General features: G+C 36.7%; 1 protein-coding gene across 1 annotated transcript in view; it reads left to right on the forward strand.

The window, feature by feature from the left end:
- Window positions 1–13957, forward strand: part of LOC139743413 (TBC1 domain family member 19-like) — a 242274-nt gene that overhangs the window by 11450 nt on the left and 216867 nt on the right. The window contains exons 3-4 of the mRNA XM_071653897.1: window positions 3492–3613; window positions 8455–8529. Of these exons, the coding sequence (XP_071509998.1) occupies window positions 3492–3613; window positions 8455–8529 (197 nt within the window). The remainder of the gene's footprint in view (window positions 1–3491; window positions 3614–8454; window positions 8530–13957) is intronic.

Raw genomic sequence — 13957 nt, forward strand, 5'->3', positions numbered from 1 at the left:
AAAAAAAAGAAGAAATGACAAGAAATTAAACTGCCCCTAGGCAGTATCAATCTTCTAAATTTCTCCCACGCTAAATTGTTCTCTCTTACACTGTATGTAGCCAATGCCATGTACTGAATAATAGAGTCTTAATATGCGAATGGCACACAGACATGTAATGCTCACATTGGTTTAGGGAGCGGTATGTAGGAGGCAGCTGCTCAGATGTTCAAATCTCCCTTCAGAATGGTCGATAATGATCTGAAATGTGATCATGTGGCTTGAAATCAATGACAAAGAGCCAGCTAAGGTCAACACTTCCTGTCTATTCTGCCCAGTCTGATGAAAAAAAAAACACAAAAAAATGCTTCCTGCATGTTATCTCAGAGTTGATTGTGATTACATGTATGTGCCATTCCTTTTTTCCACAAGTACTATCATTTTTTTTTTTCAGCTTCAGTATGTAAACTGTAAACAGGAATGATTAATTGAATAACAACAAAAGATATCATGGTACATGATCTCTGACTTGGACTCAAAAGAATGCTCCCGCTGAATGGCCCTCCAGGTTTAAGATGATAAGCATGACCAGCAGATTATTCCTCTCAACCCAAGGAAGTATTCTTTGTCAGACAGCATCTTATGATACATTAACCCATTGAGGACGAGTCCCGAGTATACTCGGGCAAGTGTCTATGGGAAATGCATGTTGTAGCAAAATCGGCCCTTCCTCAATGGGTTAAAGGTCCTGTGTACCTTTTGGAACAGAGATTTTTAAAAAAGATTTAAGATATATGACATTTAATGCATATGTGTAGGTCTGTTGTACCACAAAACATTGTATCTTATAAAATTTTTGTGATAAAGCCTAAAATGTAAGGAGATATCTGTATTTTTCTCCATAAATCGTAACTGTAGACTGTTTATTCTGGAAACATACAAGTATCTATTGTAACTATTCTATATTTAACAATACTTCACTTCGATTTTACCGATTCAGATTGTTACAGTGGTTGTTGATCCCTAACTCACATTTTAGAACTATTTGAAAACACTAATGCTGGGATTTTGTTTCATCGGCAAATGGTAAATTATGCCTTTAAGGTACAAGTGACAAGGCTGAGACATAGAGGGCATGAGAAAAGGAAAGAGGAACAACCAGAAGCTCATGCAGTGTGAACCGATTATGCCAAGTGAGAAATATTCCCCAGTAAATATCAGAAATATCCTCTATCCTGTCAAGAAATCAATTCAAAATGGATTACAGTGCTTTAAAAGCTCAAACTGCATCATATTGATGTGGTGTAGCTGTCAAACGGGTAGAGAGTCCTGTAAAGCACACTTTGTATCACACAAGAATTGTGGAGAACACTGTAAAAAAACTAGCGCCTCCAAGTGGGGTGGGAAAAGAAATTCAAGTTTGTTATTATTGTGGATTGTGTTGGCCTGGCCTGTTATGACATCAGAAATACCTTGTTGAGATCTGTCAAAAAGTGCTAGCATGTCCCAAGGGGAAGGGCATGTGAAGGGGGGGGGGTTGGGGGGAGGGGATTACCATGTGTAACTATACCAACATCTTTCTATGATGAGTATCACTGGTTTTTGTTTGTTTGTGTGTGTGTGTGTGTGTGTGTGTGTGTGTGTGTGTATTCATTAACAGCATTCTTTTCATGGTTGTGTCATATGATAAAGGCTACCACTGACTGTTTTCAAGCGGGTTTATTGGGTTGTCACACTTTCACATACTGCTTTAATAAATTAATACAAAAAAAAATATTATAGAAAAGGGAGAAGAGCAACTTAAGATGATGAAAAAAAAAGAACGAATAGAACCACAAAACTAACACTGAGTTTAATCCTTCCACACTAGAGTTTAAATAGGAAAAGGGCAGCCCTATCAGAAATACAACCAGTACACCATGTCACAGAGTTGACCACATGCACCTTCCTACAAACAAAAATCAGCCCAACCCACATTTCTGTGGGGTTTTGGCTGCGTTTATCTAAAAATATTCAGAGGCAGAATCACGATCCTAAACGCGGTTGAGGCATTTTCAGGGGTTAGATAAACGCAACCATGTTTTCAAACGCGTTTAGAAACGCTGTTTTGAAACGCCTTTCAAAGGGCGTTTTGAACTGCGTTTGAGACCACGATCGCTGTTCTGTGAGTAGATAAACACAATGCCGTTTTTGAAACGCATTTATATCTCAAGGTCAAATCTCAGCTGTTTCCGGTTGTGCTCTCTACCCATTATTTGTGTGTGACTGAGGAGGCATGTTTGGTGGTATGCAGCTGACCTTTACTTCCTAGGTCAAACGGCGTAAAGCAGCTGTGCAGTGACACCACTTGAATCACGATTGTATGATGGTTTAATAGATAAACGAGGCTCCCCGAGAATCGCGTTTCAAACGTGTTTTGAAACGTGATTCTCTCTCTCAAGTTAGATAAACACAGCCTTTGTCGTGCAAGGCAACACAGGTCCCATAGGATGTAGCAGATGATGGGAGCAAAGTAATCTCATCTGTACTGTGGCTGTTTTTCTATAATCTGCCCAAGACGAATTAGGGAAAGTCCCTGCCTTGGGAAAGGACCTGACAAATTTAAGTGATGCGTGCAAAGATGCTACAAAACAAACCAGCAGTGATCTATCAGGTAAACAAATAGAGAGACTTCTGTATAGTACATCTCAGTCAGGACAGCAGAAGACAAGAAAAACTGTGGTATGGCTCAATCAAAACCATAAAAGATATCAGGAAATGCAATACATCTCAATCAAGACAATAAAAATCAAAATAAACTGCAATTTACGTACCTCAGTCATAACAATAAAACAAACATCAGATCATGCAGTAAACCTCAATTAAGACAGAAAAACACAAAAGAAACTGCAATATACCGCGATCAAAACAAAAGACGAGAGAAACTGTTGTAAGCCGCATTCAAAACAGCAGCAGAGTAGAAGCTGCAGTGTACCTCAGTCAAAACAATAAAAGACATCAGAACATGCAGTAAACTTCAATCAAGACGATAACAGAGAGGAGAAGCCATTAGTATACCTCAATCAGAACAATAAAATCCAAGAGAAACAGTAGTAGAACCTCAATCAATCAAGACAACAGGAGACAAGAGAAGCCGGCTGCAGTAGAGCTAAAATCAATAAAAAGACATCAGAACATCAAGTAAACCTCAATCAAGACAATAAAACACAAGAAAACTGCATTATACCTCAATCAGAACACTAAAAGACAAAAGATACCGCAGTATATCTCAAACCAAACTCAAAACAAAAGGCAAGAGAGACTGCATTATACCCCAAGCAAAATTAAAGTAGAGAAGATAAAATGCTTTATTACAACCTCAACCTGCTGTTTTCTATGCACATATTATTGTTTCCTATCTTTGTCTCTCATAGTTCACTTTCCATGTTTTTTTCTTCAGTTCTTGTGTTTTGACAGGTACACCACTATGTCATGCATTTTTTACATGTAGCTTTGTTAACTTGCTTCTTCAGGTTGGGAGCAGAAACTACAGAATGCAGTGTACAGACACTTACGGCACTGCAGACCTTTGCCTCACCCCGACACCCCACAGGAACAAATGAAAGAGCCCCTGACGTATATCAGGAGAGCACAGGTAAGTAAAGAATTGATGGGGGTGGTGGGTGGGGGGGTGTGTGGAGCTAAGACCAAAATGGCCAAAAAAGTATCATTCTGTAAGGCTCAGTATTTGAAATGATGATTTTGCATTGAATTGTTCTTGATTTATTCGTTTGTTTACACTTTTGATAACTTTATTATTATTTTTTTGTCTCCGCGTCATCTCCCGAGGTTTTTTTTGTTTGTTTGTTTGTTTGTTGTTGTTTTTTTTTTTTGGGGGGGGTCCACTTCACCTCCAGAGGTATACATACATTCTTGTTGTCATTTGAGAATAATTAGATCTATTGGTAAAGACAAACACTCATTTTGGTAATAAGTTTTAATAGGGAATGTCAAACTTGTATTGTATGTTTTAAAGAAGATCACTAATATATTTTGTATTGGGATGAATGAGTTTTCATTATCTACTGAGCGGTGATGAAGAAAATCAAGATTTATTGTGTTTCATGTGAAATCTAAATATGGCAATGACATCTTCAAAGAATTTGTTGTTGGTTTCTTTCCCTTGAAGTACTCATGGTAATCTACTACATGAGTATATATATATACAATTGTATGTCTAGTATGCATCAGATTTGGTCACCTGGATATTTAAAAGAATTAGTGAGAGGGAAATAAAAGAAAAGAAAAGAAGAGTTTTTAAAAAGGCACTTTATTGTGCACAGAATGCAACTACTACAGTAGTAGATGTATGAGTTATCTCACTGTCTTTACAAGATGTTTACCTGTAAAACCAAACAGGCATGTATTCCTTGAGAAGAGAGGGAGAGGCTTAATAGAGCAAATTTCTTTTCTTTTGGCTAGAAACAATTTGTATTCTTTGATCCTATATTGTATAATCATAGGTGAAATGGAGCCTGGGTCAAGACAAAGTTTCAGCCTCAAAGCGAAGCAGTTGCACGACCTCTGTGACTGACATTAGGATTACGAATTGTCTCAGCCTGTAGTATCATTGATACATGTATTTTTTAAACGTCATGCCATGATTTTACAAATCTCCACTGGGTAGTATTGCTAGAAACTGGGGATAAAGTGAAGAAGGATTTTTATTTTTCATTGCGTCAATGTCAAGGATGGGATATACAGAATCATGCATTTATATTCCAAGCTTATAATTCAAATCCATACCCTTGTGTTCATGCATTTGGTAGCTTTGCATGCAAAAATGGGGGTATTTGAGAGAATTGCACAAGGATAAACCATAATGCCAAATTATGGCCATTCGCAAAGCTCTAAAATGTACATGGTTTCTTGCCAAACATTGCCAGTTGCACAATCAACAATATGTCTCTGTCGAACATCTAATTTCGCCTCTAGGACTCTTTGCCATGACACATCATATGATATATATGGCTTTCCTCGGCTTGCTACGAGCATCTTTCTGAGATGTGTATCCAAGATAAATCACCAGTGTAGCCATAAAGATACAAAAGGAGCCAAGTCCGTAAAGTGGAGCGGGGTCTGGCTTAAAAGGAGTCATTTTAGCCATCGTGTGGAGATATGGGAGACCGCATGAAATACCAGGAATAGACATTTTATGAGGAGGAAAAAGGTACTGATCATACAAGGGAAACTATGATAGAAAAAACAAACAAACGCACATACCTCCTGTAAGAGGAAGAATTACATATGAATATAGGAAGACAGAGAAATGACTGGATGTATGAAGAAAAAGTTGAGAAGGAAAGGACATAGCTAAAAGGGAAGAGAAAATATTTAGAGGAAAGAAATAGAAATAAAGATATGAAAGAGTGAAAAAAAGTCTTGTACTTGAGAGAAAAATGAAAGAAAAAGGAAATTGGATGGATTTGTATAAGGAAAGGAGAAAACGGAAGAGTGGAATGGAAAGATGAAAGAAAAAATATGTAAAGGGAAATTTAAGTAGAAATGAATGAAAAAATGAGAAAATAAAAGAAATGTATTGAAGGAAGACAGAAGGGAGACGTTTAAGTAAATGGGAGCCAAAACTCTCTTTATTCATGCAAATTCTTTACGATGCTTCTTTTTTTTTTCATTTTCTTACCTTTGGATGAGGTATGATTGATCTCTCAAAGAAAGACGGACAAATTGATCAATTTCATCGTAGATTCATCTTTTTCTCAGTTCCAATTGCAAGACAAAGAACAGTTGTGCATGAAGATTTTGAAACTCATCAATCAGCAGAATTTTTTGATATCATGTATGCTTGATTCTGTGATAATTCTCTCACGAGGGCTCACTAAAGGAATTTTACAGTTGCATCTACATTCTCAATACAGGTCATCCAATCAGCAATTGACCCTTCTAGTATTTGAGAACACAAGCGTGAGTCCATTCAACGCTACGTGTCTCATCAATTAAGGCATAATGGATCTCCCAAAGTGATATTTATATCAGCTTAGCGAATGCTTCTGGGCACAATTCCTCTTTTTTGTGTGTGATTAGTCGCAGACGAGCAGGATTCAGTAGAGGTCATGAAATATCTGTTAGGAGGCTTGGTGAATGTGGAGAGATAGGATAAAAGACTTGTGAGTGTTAGAAAATGGTGTTTAGAATGTATTGTGATGTAGTGTCACAGTAAACTTCACAGCAAGACAGTGTTTTATCACACACCTCGTCATACAATGTAGGGTACACCAGTCAATGTTTCCCGGCCAGTTTTCTATTCAGTATTGCACCCATGAAACTAACTGAGATCCCGTATCAAAAAGAAATTCATTTCTTTTTTATTCCTCATAAATTTGGGTTTGTCTGCCACCGGAATTCAGAGTATTGATATGACTTCATCTGTCTGCAAGCCAGGATTTACAATTTGGAATATGACTTCCTGAAATGTCAAGTAGTATGTGTATGTTGGGTAGATTCTATTGCAATGATATACATTTGCTGTATCAGAAATCTCTGCTGTCATAGCTATATTGTAAGAGGCATTGACTCAAACCATATATAGTATAATGTACCCCTTTTTTTCTGAATATTGATCTCCGGTTGGTCGATTTGCTGAGACAAGCAAAGCTCTGTTGGCTCCCAAAAAGTTCCAGTGATCGCTGAGAAGGGGTCATAATATAATGATGTCACTAATATTGCTTGTTCATGTTATGGTATAAGTGTAGATTGAATTATGAGCTACAGTGTACAACGTATCTCATCATACTGATTGGCTTGTTTGTGAGCCAATGTGCTTACTGTGTAAGCAATCTGAACTGGTGGTCTTGATTGAAATTTGCTTATATACTTTAGATATCAATTACTGTTTAGTATATAAATATCTATACGACAAAGCATGGGCGTATTAACATCTGGGTCATAGTGCATCCCCCTGACCTGCAGTGATTGTAACTTTGGATACTTGCTGTGAACTTTGACCCTGGTTTGGGTCAAAGCATGTCTGTTGAAATAAATCACAATTAAGATTTTGGGATTTGCACCATGGCTCTCACAGTACTTTATACACAATAATATGCTTAGTATAGAGTAAATGAGAGATGAACTGAGACAAAGGTCAAATGCAAGATACTTCCTAATATGTAGTCTACATAGGACTGCATGTCTTTGGAAAAAGTGCGCTTGTGATATCTCTTTTCTTTTCTTTTTGATGTTTCATTTGGCAGCTAAACATATAGTTGTGGAGTCATTTAAACCCATATGCCTTTTTTTTTTTGTCATCGCCACAATAGTTTGTTTCTTTTTTCCCCCCGAGTGCATTAATCTAACGATGTCCATAATTTGTGTTCTGCCATTGAAATGCTGGAGATCAGCCCTTTAAGGCAATTTCACCTAGATTTCATTAGGAGATGGGCCAACTGGGGGTTGCTATTATCCAGTGCATTCAAAAGCTTACTTCTCTCTTGTCCATACAAAGTTCCTTTCAAGCTCTATTGTGTGCCCAGATGGACAAGCTTCTTTTTTTCTAATCTTAATTTACACTAGTTCTGCTTCAAGGAATTGACGGCAGACATGTTATAAGGGTACCTACCAGATCTTTTTTGAAATTATGTCTTTAGGTAGAGGTTATATGTTTTATACCTTATTGTATGGGACAACATTAACAGGGCAAAATATTAAAGAGAACCTACTTATGTGGCAGAGTGTAGGTGCTGAGCCCCTGTTTAACAATTAGTGCTCCATCATTAATGATGTCGCATGATCATGTTGTAAAACAGTCCTCTCGGTTAACATATAAGCTCTAATCAATTCAAATTAAATTTACTTGGTACCAAATTCACTCTCCATCTTTCTTGTTTGTTTGTTTTTCTCTGATGCTGCCTGAACATTGTCTTTATTTTACCTTGTTTTGTCTAAGCTATCCTATACCATCCCTTCTTCTGCATAAAGACAGTAGCTTGATTTTGTTAAGGATCTGTGTCTGTCTGTCTGTCTGTCTGTGTCAATTTCTACCTTTCTCTCTGTCCATCTGTCTGTTTGTCTGTTTCTCTAACCCTGCACAGACTGTACATCTTTATTTTGTCTTGTCTCTATCTTTCCATTCATACCCTTACTGTCCCTCTGTATTCATGTCTTGCTCCATTAAGGAGCACTGTTTGTCTGTCTGTCTGTCTGTCTATCTGTCTGTCTTTCCCTCTCTTTCTCTTTCCCTGCATAGACTGTATCACCACCTTGTATCTAGGTACATCATCTCCCCCCCCCCCCCCCCCCCCCCACTGTCCGTCCCTTCTCCTCTACTCTTTTGTTCACATCTCACCTTTTGTTTTCTATATTTTCTCCACTCCGTGTCACTAATGATCCGGGTTTTTTTTTCACTGTCCTTGTCCTTCTGCCTGTCTGTCCTGCTCAATGTTGCTCTTATTGTAGCTGCCATTTTCTGCTTTTAATCCGCAGTCGACTTGGGAAAAGCGAATAGTGAAGAGTCTGAACAGCATGTGCACAGAACTGTCAGTGCCCCTGGCAAGAAAGGTAAGTTTGTAAACCTAATGCATGTTTATTGTTTGTATACGATGTGCTGTATGTGTGTGTGTGTGTGTGTGTGTGTGTGTGTGTGTATGTTGTGTAAAAGTATTGTAAAAATATATACATATTGAAATATATAAGGGCATTTCCACGGTAACTCACGTTACATTTTGAACTCAAAATTAGGTCGTTGAGATCAATATCCTTAAAACCTGAGTAGTGATATGAGTTACTATATGTGAATGAGTATCATGCACCTCCATCCTACCTCACAGCAACATTACATCCACAGACTCTTATGAGAACTATGAGAAAAAACACTACAAATGTCGGTAACTCACGTTACATAATTTGGACATGCAAAAATTTGGCATGTCTTATACATTCAAAAGTTTCCTCAAACAAGAAACAGAGAGACTTTAATGTCTATTGTGTCAAAGTCATGGACTAACAACATACATCACCGAGTATGGTAAAAATTCAAATTGTCTTACATTCTCCAGGTATCGTCATGTGAAGCGGTAACTCACGTTACGGTAACTCACGTTACAGTTTGTCCACATGATCACAAGACGATTTTTTGTCTTAATAATCCAAAGAAAACTTACCAAGACAACTTTTTTTTTCACAAACAAACTCCATGAATAAAGAATCTAAATTGATTTGAACATTGATCTGACAGTAATTAATCCCATTTTATCCATGAGATTACCAAAAGGCAGGAAACTTTACATTTAGAATACCAACTTGAAGATAAATTTCATTTTTAATTGAGTCGTTTTCCAAGCTTTCGTTTGTACTGAGACAAAAATTGTATTCAACAAAATGATATGAAACAAAGTCTATTTCATTAAATTACACTCTTTTCCAGTTAACAAATGCATCAGAAATTGAGGATTTAATTGAGAATTTGATTTGATTGTTTTTTTTATTTTACTAGATTTAAATGGATTTCAGGCTATCTAGATAAAACAAGTCATCCATAAACTATTCCATTTAATACACTGAGTCACGAGACTAGAGACCTGTACATTGTACATGTAGTCTGTGGAGAGTTTAAAGGTTCAGAAATGAATATTTCAATAAATCTTTAACTTTTTAATAAACAATGCAATTTATATTCCAATTATTTGATAATTGTTTGAATTACTCAATCAATTGTTTGTATGTTTGATTTGTTTACAAATTCTTATACTCAACTGGTACAGAAATTAGACTTGAATTACAGAAACTGCAGATAAATTTTAGTTATCTACTACCAGTATTGATCAGTTTAATAAAACATGTTCATAAATGTTTAAGCCTTAAAAAAACAATGGCTTTGGTCTATGAAATGTCAAGTAGCCATTATTTAAATTGTACATGTATACATGTAAAAAGTATACCAGTATTTTCTAGAGTAATCAAGCAGACTGAAGCAGTAAATCCCAATGAAAAACATGAATAGTAAATATTTTGTGATCAGGAGGCTAACTATTTATAATATCACAAAATGTTGATAGTCTGCTTTAAGGTACATGACTGTCCAGCTCTTAAAGAAAATGTCTGATAATGAGGTTCACATTCAACAAGTTTTTGGTAATAGATCAGCATGTAAAGTAAATTATAGTAAACACAGAAAAGTTTCATTGTAGGATTTTGCAACAATATAGCTAAAACCTCAGAGTAGAATAGTATAAAACACATTGCGTGTCAAACTCACAATGTTCAGTTCTCAAAAATCTCAGAAAAAAACAGCAGGAAGCGAGCTCCAATCTTAAAATTCTGTTCACATGTAAATGTTTCAGCCTCATAAACAATGGCTTTGGTATATACAGGTAGGTATAAACTATGAAATGTCAAATAGTAATCACTTGAATTACAAAAACAAGAACTTTTCAAGAGTAATCATGCAGTGATTATCCCAATCAGAAGGCTATTAATAGTTATCACAAAATTTTGATAATTTGCTGGAACAAGGTCCATGCAGCTTTAAAGAAAATGTCTTTTAACAACTTTCGTAACAGATCAGTATACATGCACTGTAATATTAAATAGTAAATATGGAACCTGTTGAAGCACATGTGATGAACATGTGTAATTAATACATTGTACATGTAGACCAGTTGGTTTGGTGATAGAGAGAGACCAAGAGAATAACAATCTATTGGAAATAGAATCTTAATACAAGAGTTCAGTAATCATGTACTCATTGGTTACTTACAATCACAACCTTCATATCATTTCTTGGTATTACAGAAAAATCATGTCGGTAACTCACGTTACATTGTGGTAACTCACGTTACACGGTAACTCACGTTACAATTTTAAGACCTCTGTTATGAGAATTTGAAGCAAAGACTATAAGTCCCATCATATTTCTTTGATGTGTGCTGCATAGTTATTTGATAATCCAAAATACCATGTCTCAGTTGGGCATAGTAAAATTGCTAGGTTAAAAAGTTCATGTTTCGGTAACTCACGTTACAGCAGCTTCTCGAGCTATGTAAGAGCACGCTGATGTCCGAAGTACATATCTTATATCGAGGTCTCCACTTTATTTACTGCTAGATTAATACATTTTTGATTTGTAAAACCAAACAAAGTTTGATTTGAGCCTCAAATATAAAAAATAATCACAAAGAGCAACAAAAATGCATTTTTAGGGATTTTTAGGTCAAAAAATGCTTTCTGGTTTCAAAAGGTATAAAAATGCACAAAAGGGAACTTTTCTTAAAGGTAAAGTTGGTTTCACGCACTTCAAACTATGGCTAACAAAGTAAGATTATCAGTTGTCCTGAAATATGCGGGTAAAATTTTGGTGGTCATGTCGCACAACTCACGGAAATGCCCATAAGAGTATAAATTATGAATGTTTATAGACATTAAGATTCATACTACTAGTGTTTTTTTTTTATTTTTGAAAGAAAGGTGTTGGGAATAAAGGAGTAATTTCAGCCTTTGAAAAACTATTGTGCATGTTGCTACTTTACAATCTGTAGTTTGTTCGTCTAGCTAGTCGAAGTTAATTTATGAAAGCAAAAGAAGTAACAAATGAGAGTTACATGTAACTGTGCGGAGCAACCTCACTACATGCTGTTCAGAGATGCAAGAACCCATTGAAAAGTGTCATGGAATCTCAGCCTCAGTTACCATGGTAACCATGCCTACCCTGTGATGCAGTGTCTCCATGTTTGTGTTGTTGTGCCCCTTGGTGTTGAATTACATTGATGTAACTTTAATTGTGCTCCTGGACACATTAACACCACAGTGGAAATGCCCCTGGCATTTTTTTTTTCTTTTTAAAATCATTCCCTATACTTTTATGACAGTCGAGTTATCACTTGAGAAGATGAAGGCTTCGAAAATTAACTTGAGTGACACTGAGTCTCGTAATTAGGCAGTCAGTCTCTCTATTCTCAGTCATAAATAGCGCTGTTTGTCTTGCTCATTTGCATTCTGTCGGGCAAAAGGGAGAGGGAAAATGAAAGCCATTGAGAGCAGTGGGTAATTATGGTGATTCTGTGGCACGAATTTCAGTTAATGTTAGCATCAATCAACCGTTACATCAGTGTTCTTTTTTGTTGTTGTGGGGAGTGAGAGATCTCATTTTTCTAGATTATTGCCAAAATGCTGCAAGTTTTTTGAGGAGATTGAAAGTTTTGGGGATTTTTTTAGTTTTTTTTTTTTTCTTTTTGAAAGGAGGGTTGGGTTTAGAAAGAGTCATCAGGGCTGGAATCTGCTAATCAGAAAGCAAACATGCACCGCCATGCACTGGGGATACCAAAATGACCGCTGGTGTTTGCGAGTAATGACACAGAGCGATCGGCCAACATAAGTCACTGCTAGACATGGGCAAAAGGCCAATGTTTGTCGTGGAATGCGTTACTGTCTCTGTGCTGTTGACTCTGCCCGAATTCATGCGCGGCTGAAATTTGCCCGGGAACGCTTTCTGGGTCCGTCAATCAAGAGTCGTGTCCACATCGGCCCGTACAAGACCGGGAGATCACGGGGGATCGATTTCAGCGTCTGTCAACGTGACATGTTTGGATTCATGCTGTTTTATTGGCACAGCGAAATGTTTGTATCAAGTAAATTAAAACCATCTAATGGCCTCATTATGGGGAAGTTTCCTTTCTGTCTGTTGACCATTCTCCTGAGGTTTCATGGAGCCCTTTTGTTTGGTATTCACCTGTGGAAAGTAGCCAAGTTTGGGGGGGAGGAGTAGAATCCGTGCGAGTTTGTTAAAGTTCGATTTCAACTTTCTACACTCTTTCAAATGTGTGGAAAGGGGACAAAACAGATGATAATGATGAGCGTTTCAAGTGAGAGATATTTTAATAGAAACCATACTGTAGTTCAAAAGTGTTGTTTTTTTCAGGGGGGGGGGGGGGTAGAATGTCATATGCTTCAAAGGTACCCAATGATAAGTTCAGCTCTGAATTTTCAGAAATCTTGCCTGTGCATGAGACAGACTCAAAAGTTTGTTGTGCCCCTAAAAAAAGCAAGAAAATGTATTTTTCATTGCATGTGGATTCTACTCTAAAAGACAGTTCTAATCCAGTAAAATATTGTGTTTTGAAAGTATCATGGCGACTTCTGTTGGTTAAAAGAAGCACAGGCGTTACTTGGCAGAAATTATATTGTTATACATTTGTCTTTTTTTTTAGAATGAGAGAAGCAAATTATTACTACACAGTTTGCTTTTGTAAGAATTGAAAGAGTTCAAAGTACACACTCTGGAAAAGTGTTTAGTGAGAAAGGAGGTTTTGATCATGAAGTTCAGGGTCTATTTGAATGCTTAATCTCACATAGCAGTGCTCTGTGCAATGAATGCAACAAAACACAGGATATATTACACTCCATAGCAACCACAATGAGAGGATTATTAGATTGAGCTGCAATTTTCCTCACTCATTAAACACATTCAGTTCATGACCATTACGGAATTTAGATTCAGTGGCATAACCCTTTCAAAAGTTATACGAATCGAAAGTGAAGAGTGAGTTAAGAGTCTTGAAGGAACAGGAAGGGACTTTTGAGATAAGTAAAATCATACCATTCAAGAAAAAGATTTCCCACAAAAACCTGCCAAAATCAAAATTTCCCATTCATTTTATGATCCCAAACTTTGGAATTATGAAGTAGAAGAATTGCTCTTTTCAAAAATATCAAAAAAATTGAAATTGACTTGTTTGACCAATTTCACCTATGTTGAGTCCTCATATGTGATCCTGCACCTCAAAACAAACAAAAAGTCGCCAGACATGAATTTTTAGTTAAGACCATATTCTGAAAGAGCAGACTTTAAGCTTTAAAATGATGTATAACTCAAATCAAATGGACTCTCCTAACCTATCTAAATATTGGAAAGAAAGCACAAACTCAGGAAAAGTGTGAACTGAGAAAAGAGGCTCGAAAGTACAGTGTCTACTCAAGCGCTTAATCTTTACCA

This window comes from Diadema antillarum, unplaced genomic scaffold, assembly GCF_040938485.1.
Source record: "Diadema antillarum isolate AM-2024a unplaced genomic scaffold, OU_Dant_1.0 seq00001076_RagTag, whole genome shotgun sequence".
Taxonomy (NCBI): Eukaryota; Metazoa; Echinodermata; class Echinoidea; order Diadematoida; family Diadematidae; genus Diadema; species Diadema antillarum.